We start from the raw sequence: 18612 nt of genomic DNA on the forward strand, positions 1-18612 counted from the left end.
CTTCCGCATCCTCTTCGTCGAGTGCATCCAGTGTTTCACGTGTCTTGTGTCAAGCCTTTTATTCGTTCTCTCTCTTCATCATCTTCCCCTAAACCCCTACCCCCTCCTCCCTTGATAGTTGAGGGTGCTCCCGCTTTTACCGTTAGGAGGATTCTTGATTCCAGGCGGCGGGGCAGGGGATACCAGTACCTGGTTGATTGGGAGGGGTACGGTCCAGAGGAGAGATGTTGGGTCCCGACTCGGGACATTCTGGACCGCTCTCTTATTGAGGATTACCATCGATCTGCCCCTCACCCTGGAAAGCCTGGTGGCATTCCTGGGGCGGGGGGTCCTGTCAGGACACTGGTTTGATCATCAGGACTTCTGTTGTGTTATGTCTAAAGTGGTTAATTCCACTCACTCTGTCTTCACAGCTGCACCTCATCCTAATTAGTGTTCCAGCTCACACACACACACCTGTCTCTCAATTTCACATTGATTTTCTTCTATACTTATGCTTCTCTCTTTCTGTGCTTCTCTGTCAGTGTGTCTTGGCTACCATCCGTTTCACTACTGTCCTTAAAACTATTGTGCTCAAGTTGTGCCTAGTTGTCATGCCCTGTTTGTTCATTTAATCTTGTTTTTTGTCTTTTTGGTGTACCCAGTCCCGTACACAGTCCAGTTTTTGGAGTCCTTCCCGGGTTGCTGATTGTCAGCGTTTGTTTTGGATTATTGCCTTTGTTTTGGACTACTGTCTTTGTTTTGGACTATTGCCTGTTTTTGTTCAATAAATTTTGGCAAACTGCGAATCTGCTCTTGGGTCCCTTTTTCTCCCAGCAACCCTAACACATTTCTGCATTTGACATTGAGAGCACACCTAGGTTTCTAACTGATGAAGAAGAATTAACAGAGCAGCCATCAAGTCTTAGACATTGTTCTAGGTTATTACAAGCAGAGTTTTTAGGTCCTATAATTAACACCTCTGTTTTTTCAGAATTTAGCAGTAAGAAATTACTCGTCATCCAGTTTTTATATCGACTATGCATTCCATTAGTTTTTCAAATTGGTGTGTTTCACCAGGCCACGGATAAGTATAGAGCTGACTATCATCAGCATAACAGTGAAAGCTAACACCATGTTTCCTGATGATATCTCCCAAGGGTTACATATAAAGCGTGAAGAGTAGCGGCCCTAGTACTGAGCCTTGAGGTACTCAATACTGCACTTGTGATCGATATGATACATCTTCATTCACTGCTACGAACTGATGGCGGTCATATAAGTACGATTCAAACCATGCTAATGCACTTCCATTAATGTCAACAAAGTGTTCAAGTCTATGTAAAATAATGTTGTGGTCAATTGTGTCAAACGCAGCACTAAGATCCAATAAAACTAATAGAGAGATATACCCACGATCAGATGATAAAAGCAGATCATTTGTAACTCTAAGGAGAGCAATCTCAGTACTATGATACGGTCTAAAACCACCAAACCTGTATCTAACCTTTCCCATATTCAACCTCGATAGCAGCAGAAGTGTTCTGCATTTCAAATTGAACACAATAAGTTTTTATTTTTATTATTATTTAACTACATAGTAGTTATGGCCACCTAATATAGAATGGAACCAAGTTTTTATTTCAGGTTTTACCCTGTGCTATTCATGCATAGTAATAAATGTATGCTTTTTATTCTTCAGAGACTGGGCCATGGGACAGCATTTTCTTTCACCTTGGCATTGTCAGGTATGGAATATATTAATTAAAATGTTTCTTTCAAAGTAAGACATTACATCAGTAGCATACAGTTGCCTAATAGTGTTTGAGTCCACTTTAGTTGGGGCAAATCCTGTTCATGAGGTGGGGTGAACACAATTTTGTGAGATTCTTTCAACAGTTGAACAGATATAGTAATAAGATCAATGTAAATTTTCACACACAGTAATGTGGCCAGCCTGCATGTGTAACAGAAAACATTCCTCTTCGATTCTGGTTCAATCAACATTGTGTCAGTAGCTGAACACTAGGGGAACAGTGTAAATCCATGTAACATTAGTGATGCAGATTGGTATCACTTCTCAAACAGGTAAAGATAGCAAATGATTAAAGCTGCAAGCTTGAAATATACCCATAGTGTCACTGCCAATTAATAATTAGAGTTAACATCAATAACAGTCACCTGTATGAACAAGACATCATGAGCAGCATACGTTTAGCTCTCCCACATAGTGAAGATTTGTAAAGTGAGAAAAGATACATTTGAGTTAGCCATTGCTACAGATAGAGATGCAAATATAGGCTTTGTTGCACATCCCTAATGTGATCTATAAAATTTTATGGCATTTCTGGTTATTAAATGTTTTCTCCCACCCAGTGAAAATATATGTTTAATATTCTATGTGGTGTTCCACTTTTTATATTTTTTATATTGAACCTATATTTTAAGTTAATTGAACAGTAATGTTCTTTTCTTCCTCTGATTTTTTGTGTGTACTTAAATTGTCTCAATTATATATATTTGTTTTTCTTAGTAAAATACATATGTATCTTTTTACACCTCTTCCCAGGTTTAGTGATGTGGACACACTTAACATAATACGTCTACTAATGCCAGATCTCACTGTCATCCTGTCTACACTGTTCATCCTTCATTGGTGTAAAGCCAAGAAGCCACATCATAGTGAAAACCACTACAACAGTGAGGTAATGAGCAACTTGTAATTGTATAAATTAGTTGTAGATCAGGGCTGCTTAGTCTTCTTCCTGGAGGCCCACCATCCTGCAAGCCTAATCAAACACAATTAGGGCAGTTGATAAAGAACTTTGAGTTTACTTGAAAATTACGGCATGGCTGGAGCTAAACTCTGCAGGATTACATTATTATTTTTCTTTATTAAATCATTATAAACTTACTAGCTACTTTATATGCATTATAAATGATCGTAAGGTATAAAACATTTTAACTGAATGCATTTTCAAACATAAAACAACTAATATTTTTAGTGTTGTCTTCTCTGTTCCCGTTTCAATATTTGACAGGGTTCAGATGGAGAGACTCCGGACTCAGAATGTGAAGAGGAAAGTAGGACATCTGAGGAATCCTCCCTCAGCTCCTCTGATAAGAGTCACACCTCTCCACTCTCCTCTCCTGACGTTCTGCAAAAATGTATCATATTTTTGACCAGTCTGAGACTTCTTATGTCTTCTACAATGAACATTGCTGGAAAAGTCTTGGTGACTGTTCTGTTGGGGTTGGCAGGTAATGCATATTGATAGGAATGTTTGTGTCTATTCTAAAAAAAATGATCTATAGATGCAGTCAATGATCTTATATATTTTGACAGGTATATCGTTTCCCTCGCTGACGTCAACACTGTATTTCATGGTGTTTCTTGGCATTGTGTGGTGCTGGGTATTAGACTATACCATCTCTTTGCTACACTTCAGCTCTTTGTGTGTAATGATGACCATCTTCAGTGGAGGACACATCCTTATCCTTTACCTCTACCAGCTACCTCTCATCCAACAGCTTATTCCTCCTCAGGATGGCTTTGCAAGGTGCAGTGCAGATTTCTACCCAGTAAACCGTATCATTAAAGGGAGGGTGAAATGCTCGTTTTCACTCAATATCCTGTTAATCTTGAGTACCTATAGAGTAGTACTGCATCCTTCATAACTCCAAAAAGTCTTTATTTTTATTATATTTATAAGAGAAAGATACTCTGTACCGATTTTTCCCGGAAAAACACGAGCGCCTAGAGGCGTGACTTGTGGGGGCGGAGCTAAAGAATCACGAGCGTGAGTAGGCTTTTGCGTTGAGAGCGTTTGGAAGCTGTGACACAGATCCAGAGGCTGAAATTTAACAAGAGCAGCATCAGCAAAGGCGTCTCTATGTGGTATGTACTGAAACTGTATATATTTGCTTAGCGGTTTTGGAAAATGATTAAGTTCCACTTTATGTCGTCTTTTTTTTTTTTAAGCTGTACATGTGGAAAGTGCAGTTTGATGACAACATCGCATGTTGTTTACTTGATGTGCTTACACGCTGATAGCTAAGTTAATAACACAGAGATATTTGAAGCAGTTTTACTCACCGCATGCGGTTCCAACACACGATCGTGACCCTTTTTCGTTGGGACTGCATTATCCTTAAGAAATAAATGATGTGCAAATCCGGTGTCAAACTGGGCCTTGTTTGTAAAACAAGCATCTTCGAAATGCAGGGAACAAACAAAAACACTTGCACAACTCCGTTGATGCTCTGTAAAAATAAACTCCATCCACTGGTCCCTTAATGCTGTTTCTCTTTTGGTAATCTGTGCAGGGTTGTCTTGCCCTGGCAACCAAAAACACACTTCTTTTGTGACTTTTCGCGACGCTCTCGCTCTGATCAGAGAAAGCCTGTGCTTAGCCTCTCAGTGCTCTGCTATACGGGAGCGCGCGCTCTTCCGGCAGAAGTGCCTTAGGACCCATATAAGGAAATTCCGCTCCATTTAACGTCACACAGACCCATACTCGAAAAAAAACTTTCCGAAACTTGCGACAAACCGGAAGAGGTTTTTTTGGAACAAAAATACTCCTTCAAACGTACAACTTAATTTTTGAAACTTTGTCCATGTTTAGCATGGGAATCCAAATCTTTAACAGTGTAAAACACTCAGTATGCATGAATATCAAGTATGCTATACAAGTTAAAAAAAAAAAAAAAAAAAAAGAGAGATTGTTACTTAATAGTCATTTGTTTGGAAACAAATGTGTGATTTTACATTTTAGATGCTTGGCTTTATAGTGAATATAGAGATTATAGAGGGAAGTCTTATCAAGTAAAAAAAAAAAAATAACTCTAACACTCTCTGTTCCAGCTGTATTATTTCTATTCTTAATGCTGCTTGTTTTCTTAAAGGGGTCCTATTATGCTCTTTTACAATGTCTTGAATTTGTTTTGGGGTTGTACTAGAACATGCTCGCATGCTTGGTGGTTTGAAAAACGCATAATTTTTTAAACATAATTTACAATATTACAATTTCTTTCTCCCCATCCTGGCATGAATGGCTTGTGTAGTTCCGGGTTTCATGAAGGCCTGCCTTCGAAAAAGGAAATGTGATGTGACTGGTTAGCTGTTCCAGTGCGTTGTGATTGGCGAACAGTTTAAGACAGTGTTTCAGTACTGCCTCACTACTTGCCAAAGCAGCATGTTCCTCAGTCAGCTCCGGTTTAGTTAAGGATGGCATCAACATGATATATAAATTTGAGCCAGATTAAGACCCCGTAACAATTTATTTTTTCCCACATGTATTTATTTCTAGATTATATATTTATTTATTTAATTAATTATTTTTACTTTTCCATTTGCAACATGGAGAAAAGGGAGGCAGTCCTTGTGGATCGCAGGTGAATCATTGGTTGAGAGCTCATGCAGAAGCCTCTGATTAAACTAATAATAGATATCGAAGTTTAGGAGATGGATTGCCAGATCAACTGGAGAGATCCAAAATATTTTCACAGATTCCCATTTATTATGTTGAATTATTTATTAGCGGTTGAATTCAGTTACAAAGCCGATTCCAAACAATTTAGGACACTGTACAAATTGTGAATAAAAACAGAATGTAATGATGTGGAATTTTCAAATTTAAATATTTTATTCAGAATACGAAATAGATGACATATGAAATGTTTAAATTGAGAAAATTTATCATATTAAGGGAAAAATAAGTTGATTTAAAATTTCATGGCATCAACACATCTCAAAAAATTGGGACAAGGCCATGTTTACCACTGTGTGGCATCCCCTCTTCTTTTTATAACAGTCTGCAAACGTCTGGGGACTGATGAGACAAGTTGCTCAAGTTTAGGAATAGGAATGTTGTCCCATTCTTGTCTAATACAGGTTTCTAGTTGCTCAGATGTCTTAGGGCTTATTTTTCGAATCTTCCTCTTTATGATGCACCAAATGTCTTCTATGGGTAAAAGATCTGGACTGAAGGCTGACCATTTCAGTACCCAGATCCTTATTCTACGCAGCTATGATGTTATAATTGATGCAGTATGTGGTCTGGCATTGTCATGTTGGAAAATTAGTTCCAACATGGATATTAAAACAGAACAGTTTGATGTAGGGAAAATAAATTGGTCAAAAATTTCTAAGCGAGATCTTAATAGATATGTGGATCATTCAGATGCTTTGTTGGCCAATATTGAGGTCCCAAATGATGCCTTGTTGTGTCGGGATATGAATTGTAAGAATGTGCAACACTGTAAGGCTTTATGTTCCCTGTATGAAGCTATTGTGGAGCCTCTCAGTATTTAGAGTAGGCCTCTATATAAACCTAGGAAAAACTTTCGTGCATTGTTAAGCCAGGGTGGAAGGAATACGTAGAAGAGCTTCATGTAGAGGCCCGTAATGCTTTTAAAAAATGGGCTGAGTCAGGCAAAAGTAGGCATGTCCCCTTGTTTGAAACAAAAAAAAAGCACTAATGCCAGATTTAAATGTGCACTTCGCTATATTAAAAGAAATGAAAACATTATGAGGTCTGATTCACTGGCATGGAAGCTGCAAAATAATAATCTTAATGATTTCTAGAAAGAAATTTAAACTATTAATAATTTCAAAATATCTCTTCCGTCTAATATAGATGGTGTGAGTGGTCCTGATGAAATCTCACAGTTATGGCGGAAACATTATTGTGAACTACTAAACTGTGTAAAAAAGTAATCTGTTTGTGGTGGATAATGTGGAGTATAATGATGATGTTGTTATTACTTCTTCTGAAATCCATGAAGCAATATTGAAGCTAAGGGATAATAAGGCATGTGGTCCGGACCATATTACAGCTGAACATCTTAAACTTGCTAGTAAGAAACTGTGTCCTCTGGTGGCTATGTGCTACACAGGGTTTTTTGTTCATGGGGAGTTACCTGATTCTATGCTGTCTGTTGAGCTGGTACCTGTTATCAAGGATAAAGTGGGGAAGCTGAATAGCTCAGATAACTATAGGCCAATAGCTTTGGCCAGTGTTATGTCAAAAGTGCTGGAGACAGTTGTTCTGTGTAGACTTGAGAGGTACGTCCTCCTGTCTACGGATAATCAATTTAGTTTTAAACGAAAGCATGGTACTGATTTATGTATTTTTGCACTAAAGGAAATTTTAGATAGATATAATAAACAAAATTCCACAATGTTCTTGTGCTTCATTGATGCCTCTAAAGCATTTGACCGTGTTAATCATCAAACATTGTTTTTAAAATTGATTAAAAGTGGGGTCCCTGGTTTTTTTATTAGAATCTTGGTCTATTGGTATTCTCATCAGACAATGAGAGTTAAATGGGGGAGTGTAACAACGGCTCCCTTTAAAGTGACCAATGGGGTTCGACAGGGTGGAATTCTGTTTCATTTTCTTTTTAATGTGTATATGAATGATTTGTCTATGATTTTAAATGCTTGTGGTACAGGTTGTAGGGTTGGTGACTCACTAATTAATCACCTTATGTACGCTGATGACTTGGTCATTTTTAGCCCATAAAGTGCTGGTATACAACAGCTGTTGAGACTATGCACACAGTATGGTGTAGATTTTGATATAAAGTATAATCCAAAAAAGAGTAAAATTATGACTATAAATTATGAAGAAGTAGAGATGATAAACATTCTCATTTTCCTGATTTTTATCTATCTGGTACTGTACTTGATGTATGCACAGATATTACATATATTGGCCATATTATTGCAAATGACCGGTCTGATGACAAGTATATTTATAGGCAGCGTCGTAAGCTGTATATGCAAGCGAACATGTTGTGTCGTAAGTTTAGTATGTGCTCTGTCCCTGTGAAGATTTCACTCTTTAGAACATACTGTACAGCATTGTATACTGCCTATCTTTGGTGCCGTTATAAGCAAGATATCATTAGAAAGCTCACAGTGGCTTATAATGACAGCATGAGGCTGCTGCTAAGAGTTCCAAGAAACTCCAGTGCAAGCCATATGTTTGTTAGTGCCGGGGTAAGTCTAAATATGATCTAATTGCTGTGTTGGCTAACCCTAGACGAAGTTCTGTAAGATTTTCGTCCAGACTGTGGAACCATTGGTGTACATGTCTGTATGTTAGACACTGAACACTGTGGAGGGTCTATTTTTACTTCTTGTATATTTATTTATTTATTTTTATTTTTTCTTCTTCTATGTATGTGTTTTTGTATTGTACTATGGATCCCTTTGGGTCTGGAAATGAAGTTTATTAATTAATATCCACTTTGCCACAGTCCATTTTAAATGAGCCTTGGCCCAGAGAAAACACCTGTGCTTCTGGATCATGTTTAGATATGGCTTCTTTTTGGACCAATAGAGTTTTAGCCGGCAACGGGGGAATGGCACGGTGGATTGTGCTCACTGACTGTTTTCTGAAAGTATTCCTAAACCTATGTTGTGATTTCCATTACAGTAGCATTTCTGTATGTGATGCAGTGCCATCTAAGGGCCAGAAGATCACAGGCATCCTGTAATGTTTTCCGGCCTCGACCCTTACACACAGAGATTGTTCCAGATTCTCAGAATCTTTGGATGATATTATGCACTGTAGATGATGATATCTTCAAACTCTGTGGTGTATTTTGCCGGTTCTCCAAAGAATCGAACTCAGTCAGGGATTTTTCTCTCAGAAGAAAAGACTTTATTTTGCGCAAAACAAAGTCGAGAGCTCCTGGCAAGAAGATCTCCCGTATCCTATTTGTTTTTTCCTTTTATCCATGATATGGGGCGGTTCCACATAGTCAACAACTTTATCTTTAGTCTACACATTTCATACATCCCTAGAGGAGAGGCCTTCTGCTTGCTTTACGCAGGCCCTCAATGTATATCTGACCCTGTGTTTCTTATCAGTTTGGTACATTCCAGGGCGTAGGCAAATTTCTATTAGCTTTTAATAGAATAATAACTTAAAACAAAAATGGCTAGATTCTCATTGATTATATACTTGATTAATTAAAACCTTACTACTAAAAATCTTCCACATATTCTCCCCTTTGAGACTTAATAAGTCTCACATTTGGTTATTCTTATCCAGAGTGCTACTCCATAATCCATTCATATTATTTACACTACCTAGTGACTAAATAAGTCACATTGTATTATCACCAGTGACTAGATTATGAAATTCCACTCTGAGGGATTACTGGACCAAACATCTCTCTCCTAATTTGACTAGGAGCGAGTAAAAGATCCAGTCTCCCTAACCCCTCTTTTAATAGTAAACATTGTTAAAAGCATGAATGTGCAATTGGTTCAGCACTGGCCGGTGGTTATCACAGTTATGTATAAAAGACATACAAATACATACATCACATCACACATTGAATATCACAAGATTATAAGAGTTGATCTTCAGCTTAGATACCTTATGTATCATAGAGAGCCTTTTCGGTTACCTTCAAAAATCTATTTCCCATCATTTTGACATCTTTGAATTTTAATTTGCTTAACTGTGGCTTTGACTTGTGACTTCAATATAGGAAGTATACATTAAAATAGTAAATCTCCTGTCAATAATGCAATTCCTAAAAACTTTCCCAATTTAGTTATAAACTATGCTCCCCATGCTCCTAACTGTAAATCAAACCAGTCTTACATTTTATTATCTTTTCCAACAGTTTCTTTATCTACCCTTCTTAGCCTTTTCAATTTGATCAGTACTTCATTAAATGCTCCTTCTTGAGCAGTATTATTTGGTATATAAATACAGCATTGTCCCCCAAACATAACACATACTTTTCCTTCTTCAATTCACAAATAATCTTGAGCTTTTCTATTTTGCTCCTTTCATGCTATTTGTTGCATCCAATTGCTCTATTCTCCCTTCTATCCTTCCTACATCCATATTTCCCTTCTCATAACCTTCAAATTCTTCATCTACCATTACTTGACATTCTTTTTCCACTTTTTCTTTTCTATTTGTTGGCTCATATCTGCTCCCAAGTATTTTGATCTCAGTAGCAGTCCCATCATTCTCTCATTCCATCTTCACCAGGGAGACTCTTTGCGAGTCGTTGCAATGGTCTTTCCCTCGTTGGCAAGGGTGGGTCGTTACTAGCACGCCCTTCATCCCTCACTTCATGCTGTGTAGAGTTGTTGAAGCTGGTTGGGGTATTTTAAGGTTAGAGATGTGAACTCAGGTGTCACTCTGTAACCATTTTGCTGATTCATGCAAGGCTCTTTTGAGATCATAACTGCACCCTCACTGGTTCTCTTTGATGGGGCGAAGCATTCCTTGGCATTACTGGAACTGCTGTCACCTGTAAATGGAAAACTTAAGAGTTTTTTGTTAGTGTTATCAAGCATGCTAATTTGCTCATCTTGCTAGTCGTCCTTCTTGGTGTGACCTGTGGAAATGTAATGTGGGTTGAGGGCTGTCCTGGCCCCTTTTTGAGTTTTCAATTTCAATTTACAATTCCAGTGCTGTCTTTACTATTTTTTAATTCATTTCAATTTTATTCTCAACAATTTGCTTATTTAGTTATCTCTTTGTTTTGTAAACTGAGTTCCACTAGATTAATGGATAATTTATCCAAGCCTATGTTGCTCAGAAGCATAGGCCTTTTGACCTGGAAAACACTCAACCCACTGTATTTATTTTAACAGTCAGAAAGACAATATTTCATCCTTTTGACACATTCAGCTCCATCATGATATGCTGAAAAGAAAGTTAAATGTTGGGTATACAGAGCAAGCTTGCTTTGCTCTGCTCTGCCTTCCCATGTTATACGCTGCGCATGTGTGGCACTGTTTTTCTTTCTGCCACAACAAAGACCTAGGTACTGAACAGGATACTTAACCAAATACATCCATGGTCATTATTTTACTGGGCATAATTTAGCCCTGTGGGCCCACATTCATATTTGTATACAGCTGTTTGGGCAAATTGGTTGAATTGCCTCAGTGTCTCGTCAGACACTCTCTTTCATGCCATACAACACCATCATTCATGCTTTTTCACACACTTTCACTCCCCCTTTTTTTTTTTTTTTTTTTTTTTTTTTTTTTTTGCCAAAAACTTTTATTTTCTTCTCCTTTTTTCAAAATCTCATAGATGAATTTGTTTAGAATATTAGGCCTAGGCATTGGGCATTTGAGAGAGCCAATTATAATTTCTCAAATGTCATGTGTTTGTCTAATTTAAAGTTTAGTCAAATACTTTTTTGTTATTGCTCATGAGCGACTCTGAGAAGAGGATTGGAGATCTCCGTAAATCTTGGATCCATGGTCATCAACATTTCCATCTTGTTATCCCCAGTGATGACAGCATATTTGATTTCATGATTTTGGATCTTTTGAATAATTTTTTATTCATTATTATTTTATTCAGTTTTACCTTAGACAATTACCTTTAAACAAAATGGAGTGACCAATATTTCTATTTTTTCAACCATATATATTTTTTCTATTGTTCATCAAGATACCCTTTTTTTTTTATTTTTTTTATTTATTCTCTTTTCCCAAAGCACTCAGCATTGTTGTCAAGTATTCAGTTATGCATTTTCCCCTAGTTGGTTAATGAAACAGCCCTACTATGCCAAATCCAGCTCCATGTTTATCTGATCGGTGAGTCAAGTACTCACTTCTGTCTGTCAGAATATATATATATATATATTTTTTTTTTTTTAAATATAAGATTGGACTGGAACCTATTGAAAAGCAGATTGAGAGAGTTAGTTAAAACACAGAGTTTAAAGAAATGCTGTGAGACCAGTGAATAATCAAGATTAAAACATAGTAAATAAGATAATGAAATAAAATAATTTACATTTGAAGCAGTCTCTATGTGTTCATTGAATCTGCAGGACCTGTGCACTGAAGGCATGGAAGTCCTTCTGATGACATCATCAGCCTGGGCTGTTGTACTGGGTCGTCAGTCTGTGATGGCACTCAAAGACTTGATGTTGTGGCGTACGGTCTCTGTTGTTCCTCTGCTTCTTCTCAGTCTGGCTTCTGGTTGCTTTCTGCCAGAGTTTGGCATTTCATAATGTTCTTTTCACCCTCAGGAAAAGTCTCAAGTGAAAGATTCACCTTTTCCTGCTTAAATTCAGTCTTTCTCCTTTCTGAAGTGTGTTCTTCTCTTTCAGGAGGGGAGGGGAACATCCATCAGCCCCTCCCTCGTCTTCTCTCCGCTGCTGTGTTTGCTGCTTTGCCACTTCTCTAGTTCATTGCTTTCCTTTGTCAAGGCACTGTTCCAGAAATCATCTGAAAGTTTAACACTCAGAGACTGCATTAATCAAATGTACCTATGTAACTTCTGACCAAATTGTTTCTGAGCAGTCAGCTCTTTTTCAAATTTTATATACTTTTAATCCTCCTCTTTCAGTGGTCCCTTAATAAAAACAAAATCATCTGGTTGAAAACAGCAGTTCTCTTATTCTTTGTTAGTTAAGCAAGTTCTTCATTGCAGAAAAATAGCAAGCATTTTTTCTTCTTTGCAAAATGCAGAAATCAGCTACCTTTATTATCTAAGTATACTGCAATAAAATAAAATAAACCCTTTTATAACAGCATGACATGCGTATAGTAAAATAAAGACTTCAATTATAATTTTTCTTCTATATTTGCATACATGATTCAGCATAATCTGGTATTGGTGAATTAATGTTTCCTAACCAACATAAAATAATTCCTATTATTGTAAATAAAATAATTAAATTAAATTATTTAAGCAACTAGTTCCCTTCCTATTGTAAAATGCCTATGGCTTTTGTATCAAAATGTCTATTAACTTGGTCACCCAATCTTGCTTTCATTCCACATTGCACAAGTTATTTCTTTTATTTTTTACATTTAAACAAGCCCAATCTCTGAAACTCTGTAATGGATTAACTTTCATACTGTGTCCCAGGGATAACAAGATATAAATTTTAGATGTCTTCACATATTAGATATAAAGTTTTAAGCACGTGCATCTTTTAAATTAATTAATCTATTAATATAAGTTATTAAATAATAAATACATACTTATTTTAATTAATTTATTATTATTTCTATATTCCACCATATCTGCCATCTCTATATTAGTCCATTTCTTGGAACATTTGTATTTATTTTTCTCTAAAACAACCTTCATACAGTTAACTTTATTGTTTTAGGGCTCCTGCACTTAGCCTTTCTGGGTTGCCTCTGTGTTTTTACAGCTGGCTTATTTTCCTCATCCATGTCTAACTGCCCTTCTAACTCTAGTTCTCCTGTTACCTCCATGCTAAAGGCAGATAAGGAGGGGGCTCTGCATATATCTTTTCTTTTCTCATGTTATCTTTCTCTGCCTCCTTCAGGACTTTCCTAGCCTGTTTTATACTCTTCAACATATCTTCGCCTTCTTTTTTAAACAGCGCAAGTACTTCTTTCTCTTTTTCCCTTTTTGTTTCTCTTTTTTCTTTTTTCATATTGATGCTTTTAATTTTATAGTTTTTTATCAGAGTTTCCATTTCCTCACACAATGCTACATCAAATGTCCCTTCCTTTGGCCATTTTGTCGTCATATTTTTGTTCTCTTCTGCCATTTTTTTGAGATTTTGTTTATTTGCTCTTTACACAGTGGATTTTTTAATCCAATGATTTCCACTGGTGTGGTTGCCATATCTTTATTTATATTATTACCACCAAAAATCAACTTTTTAGTTTTATATAGTAACTTGGTTACAATCTCTTCTTTCCCTCTCACTGAATTTAACTATTTTTTAACCATTTCCCCCTACTTTTTATTCTTTATTATGTGTCATACCTTTTTGAATTCAGTTTTTATTGTCTCATGCGTTTACACTTTTTTAATTTTTATTATTATTTAACTGTCTATTTTATTTACTCTATTTTATTATCACTTTTTAGATAACTATTTCTAACAATAATTCTTTATTTTTATTTTTACTTCTCTTTCCTTTTTTGTCCACCCATGTAATACAACTTTAATGTGGAAACTTCCTCCCTTGCTCTCACTCCCACTGTACTGGGCTCAGAAATTTTTCTCCCCTTTCACACAGACATCCAAAATGCAAAAATCCATTATAGATTTTGGTTCAAACTTTATTGATACTATTTTCCTCAACTCATTCACACTTTCTGCACTCTTTATTGAGCCAGAGTGCTTATTCTCGCATACTTTTCCCCTTGATCTAAGGGATAATCAGTCATTAATTATACTTTTATTATCAAGGCTTGTCATACATTCATCCCTCTCAAGTGGATACCCGTTGCGTCCAACTCCACCCAGCCACCCTGAAGTGACAGTCCATGAATGGTGCGCAACTTTTACCCACCCAACACAGAATTTATTTGCTCACACATTCATTTGTCCGAACACAGATACATCCACACAACAAAACACAGCTCACCTAGAGCTCCTTAAGGGCCCACCTATTCAGTCCTTCGAGAATTTCACTTATACTTTCTCAAAGCGGTATCCGTGGGACTTTTCCTCGCGATTCCTTAACTAATCTGCTTATCCGTTTATCACTGCCCTTTCCTAGGTCACAGCTATCCAATAAACACAGACCCACAGCATGCAATGTCTTTCTGCCTACACCATTTTTGTTTTAAATCAAGGTTACCTTCCAAGGCTTTCCTATTAATAACCCAAATATGTGCATGCAGTTATTTCTTCTGGAGTAAAACCCCTTTTTCAATTTAGATATCCTATTATTTTTCTAAATTTGGAAGAGCAGATTTTAAGTGTCCTTACCACTCAGAACTGACCAGTCAACAACACACACTAATTATATAAGCAAAAATGCTTACCTTATTCTATGGTGGCCACCACTGTGTGTGTGTGTTGTTCATCAGTCAGCTCAAAAGCAGTCGTCCACTCTGCTCCTTTCCAGTCCCATCTGGGGTGCCAAATATGTGGTGTATTTTGCCGGTTCTCCAAAGAATCGAACTCAGTCAGGGATTTTTCTCTCAGAAGAAAAGACTTTATTTTGCGCAAAACAAAGTCGAGAGCTCCTGGCAAGAAGATCTCCCGTATCCTATTTGTTTTTTCCTTTTATCCATGATATGGGGCGGTTCCACATAGTCAACAACTTTATCTTTAGTCTACACATTTCATACATCCCTAGAGGAGAGGCCTTCTGCTTGCTTTACGCAGGCCCTCAATGTATATCTGACCCTGTGTTTCTTATCAGTTTGGTACATTCCAGGGCGTAGGCAAATTTCTATTAGCTTTTAATAGAATAATAACTTAAAACAAAAATGGCTAGATTCTCATTGATTATATACTTGATTAATTAAAACCTTACTACTAAAAATCTTCCACAACTCTTTGCAATTTTTCTCAGAGAAACTCCTTTCTGATACTTCTTCAATATTTTTCGCCGCATCATTGGGGGAATTGGTGATCCTCTGCCCATCTTGACTTCTGAGAGATACTGCCACTGAGAGAGGCTCTTTTTATACCCAATAATGTTGCCAATTGACCTAATAAGTTGCAAATTGTTCCTCCAGCTGTTCCTTATATGTACATTTAACTTTTCCGACCTCTTATTGCTACCTATCCCAACTTTTTTGGAATGTGTAGCTCTTATGAAATCCAAAATATCTATATCCTATTTTATAAATATCAAAATCCTATCTTCTTTCTCTGCTAATGTCTCCTCTGCTAAAAGGACATACTACCATAACAAAATTAACAATTCATCTAACTCTCGCATGCTTTTTAAAACATTTTCCTCACTTTTTTGTCCTCCTCCTCCTGCTTCATCTCTAATAGCTGACGACTTTGCAACGTTTTTCATTAATAAAATTAAACACATTAGTGCACAAATTTCCACACCACAATCAGTCAAGCTCATATCACCAGCAAACTTACACTCATTTACGTCCTTCTCTTCACTCTCTGAGGCAGAAGTGTCAAAACTCATCCTTTCTAATCACCCTACAACTTGCCCGCTTGATCCAATTCCATCTCATCTCCTTCAAAAGCAAAAAAAGCATTGTGAGTAGACTGTAGAGACATTTCACTTCAGCGACACTTCAGCCATGTGTATTGAGGGTAGAAGATAGCGCTTTTCATTCAATCCCTCCCACCCACCTACAATTCCTGAGAGCACGGATCATTCACGGATGGTCCGTGGGAAAATCCTCCAGAAGTGTGGGATCAAGAATATTGTTTCTCGGGACCCAGGATTGTTCCTGCGGGCCGAAACCTTCCCAGTCGACTAGGTATTTGAGATTACCCCCACACCGCCAGGATTCCAGGATTTCCTTGACCTTATAGATGGTTCCTTCCTCCAGGAGTAATGGGATAGGGGGTTCCTCTGTCCGTTCAGGTTCTGTGGACACAGGAGGGTAAAAGGGTTTTAGTTGGGACACATGGAGGGTGGGGTGAATTCTATATTGTGGAGGGAGCTGGAGCTTGTATGTGACGGGATTGATCCGATACAGGAAAGTGAAGGGGCTGACGAATCTGGGACTGAGTTTCCGGCAGGGCAGGTGCAGTCTGATGTCTCGGGTCGATAGCCAAACCTTCTGTCCAGGTTGGTAGGTCGGAGAAGGTGTCCTACGAAGGTCAGCTGCCATCTTCTGTCCGCGCACTGCCCATTGGAGTTGGTGATGGGCCTCATCCCAGACTCTCTCGCTCTCCCAGAACCAGTAATCTACAGTGGGCACATCAGACGGTTCCCCAGACCAGGGGAAGAGAGGAGGTTGGTAACCGAATAAGCATTAGAAAGGTGTTAGCCCTGGTTCCAGGAGACCTGCTGGCCATGGCAGAAAGTCAGGAGAAACCTTCTTATCTCCTGTATTTTCCGCTCTGACGGTCTGACGGTCACACCTAGGAGAGAAAAGAAAGCCTTCCATACATGGGAGATGAACTGGGGCCCATGGTCTGACACTATGTCCTCTGGGAGACCAAACGGGCGGAATACCCAATTGATAAAGGAGTTCAGCAGTTTCTAGGGCTGTGGGCAGACCCTGTAGGGGAATGAGGCAACAGTAATTCAGTAAAACAGTAACAGTGCGTTGGTTATGTGGGACATACCAACATCCTGGTGGGCAGCCCAGCAGAGCAGCAGAAGGGACTTCCGCGGTGACTGGCAGTGAGGACTACTGAATGGGGCTGGAAATAAGTTTAGTGGGTATTAAATTTGCGGGTTCTTCCATACCTTCCTCGGGAGCATTGAGATGGGACAGGGCATCTGCCTTGATGTTTCGAGGTCCAGGTCTGTAAGAGATTGAGAAATTGAATCTGGTGAAGAAAAGTGCCTATCGAGCTTGGCGGGGGTTCAGCTGTCTGGCCTCTCTACGATAATGTAAGTTCTTATGGTCCGTGAGGATGGGAAATGGATGAGCTGCCCCCTCAAGCCAGTGGCGCCATTCCTCCAGTACTAGTTTAACCAGCACCTCGACGCGGAAATCCTCAATGCACCTCACCTTGCACATGCCAGTGTTTACGAATAGATTAAATAAAACGGGACAAATTTAATCTTGACAAACTATATATCATTATAAATATCTAAGCCTCAAGCATCGACGACAGATTGCTCTTTTTCAATGGAAAGCTTATAAAGACTGTATTTGCTACATTTGTGTAAGCAGTACACATAAAAACATGAACAATAGAAATGCTGTACATACCAGATTCGTCGTAATAACGAGTCATAAACACAGGAATAACATTTTAATATGGATCATAATTCCTTTGTTTATGTTTCAGTTCTTTAGCAACAGAATTGTTTGTGTCCGTTATGGAATAACTCAAGCTCAGAAACTGCGTCTTGGTAGTAAAAAAACGGAATGGTTTTGTAGCTTACAGTGTCACAAACTGAATGAGATGATCCACCGGAAAAAAGAATGAATGAAATATAGGCAAAATATATTATATTATTAATATAATAGTATAATATAATTGTGGTGCTCTCTCGTGATGGCTCGTGACGCGCGCTTCGACGTACCTGTCAGCTGATGGAGGCAGAACTTATAGCAATCGTCTTTTTCTTTGTTTGTTTTATTTTTTAGCAGTTTTTATATTGTTGAGAGTGTGTTTTATGTTGAATGTGAACGTATCTGCATGATTACCATCTGTTTGAGTGCAAATCAGCCCAAATCAATTTGCTTTTACTGTATGACCACAGCTATCAAAGTGAACACGTCTATATAAATAGAGAGAGTAATTGGTAATTGGCATGCAAAGTTAAATCTTTTTTGAATTTTTCTTATTATTCTTATTTTTCTTAAAATATTCGTATTGTATTTTTCTAGTGATCAAATAAATCACTTATATGATGTCTAAGTTTCTGTCTAGTGTTTAATAATTGAACAAAAAAAAAAACTATGCAGTGGTATGTTTAATGACTAAATAGTTTGTAGAAGCCTTCAATACAGTTGGTAAATTTTTTTTTATATATATTTGGGGGGCGGGGGTCAAATGTTTCATGAAATATTATTCAGATTTGAAATAGAAACTCATGAGACATGTAACTTTCAACCCATTACTTTTCTAGATTGCTCCAGGACTCATTTCATGTATTTTTATATCAAATAAAAATGGCACTTCAGTGTCTATAAGTTTTAATATTTTTGAGCATTATCAAATCTGGTTGATAAAAAGTAAAGCCCAAAGGGTCTTCTTTCTAAAGACACCAAAATTATGTTTGTAACACACTGAA

The 18612-nt window shown here is 37.6% G+C and overlaps 1 protein-coding gene across 1 annotated transcript in view; it reads left to right on the plus strand.

Annotated features, from left to right (window-relative positions):
* The window catches only part of si:dkey-11f4.7 (piezo-type mechanosensitive ion channel component 2), a 293659-nt gene that overhangs the window by 35317 nt on the left and 239730 nt on the right, over positions 1-18612 (plus strand). Inside the window, 4 exon segments of the mRNA XM_052605318.1 lie at positions 1682-1727; positions 2549-2684; positions 3021-3240; positions 3326-3539. Coding sequence (XP_052461278.1) covers positions 1682-1727; positions 2549-2684; positions 3021-3240; positions 3326-3539 — 616 coding nt within the window.

Source organism: Carassius gibelio, chromosome A9 (genome assembly GCF_023724105.1).
Source record: "Carassius gibelio isolate Cgi1373 ecotype wild population from Czech Republic chromosome A9, carGib1.2-hapl.c, whole genome shotgun sequence".
Classification (NCBI taxonomy): Eukaryota; Metazoa; Chordata; class Actinopteri; order Cypriniformes; family Cyprinidae; genus Carassius; species Carassius gibelio.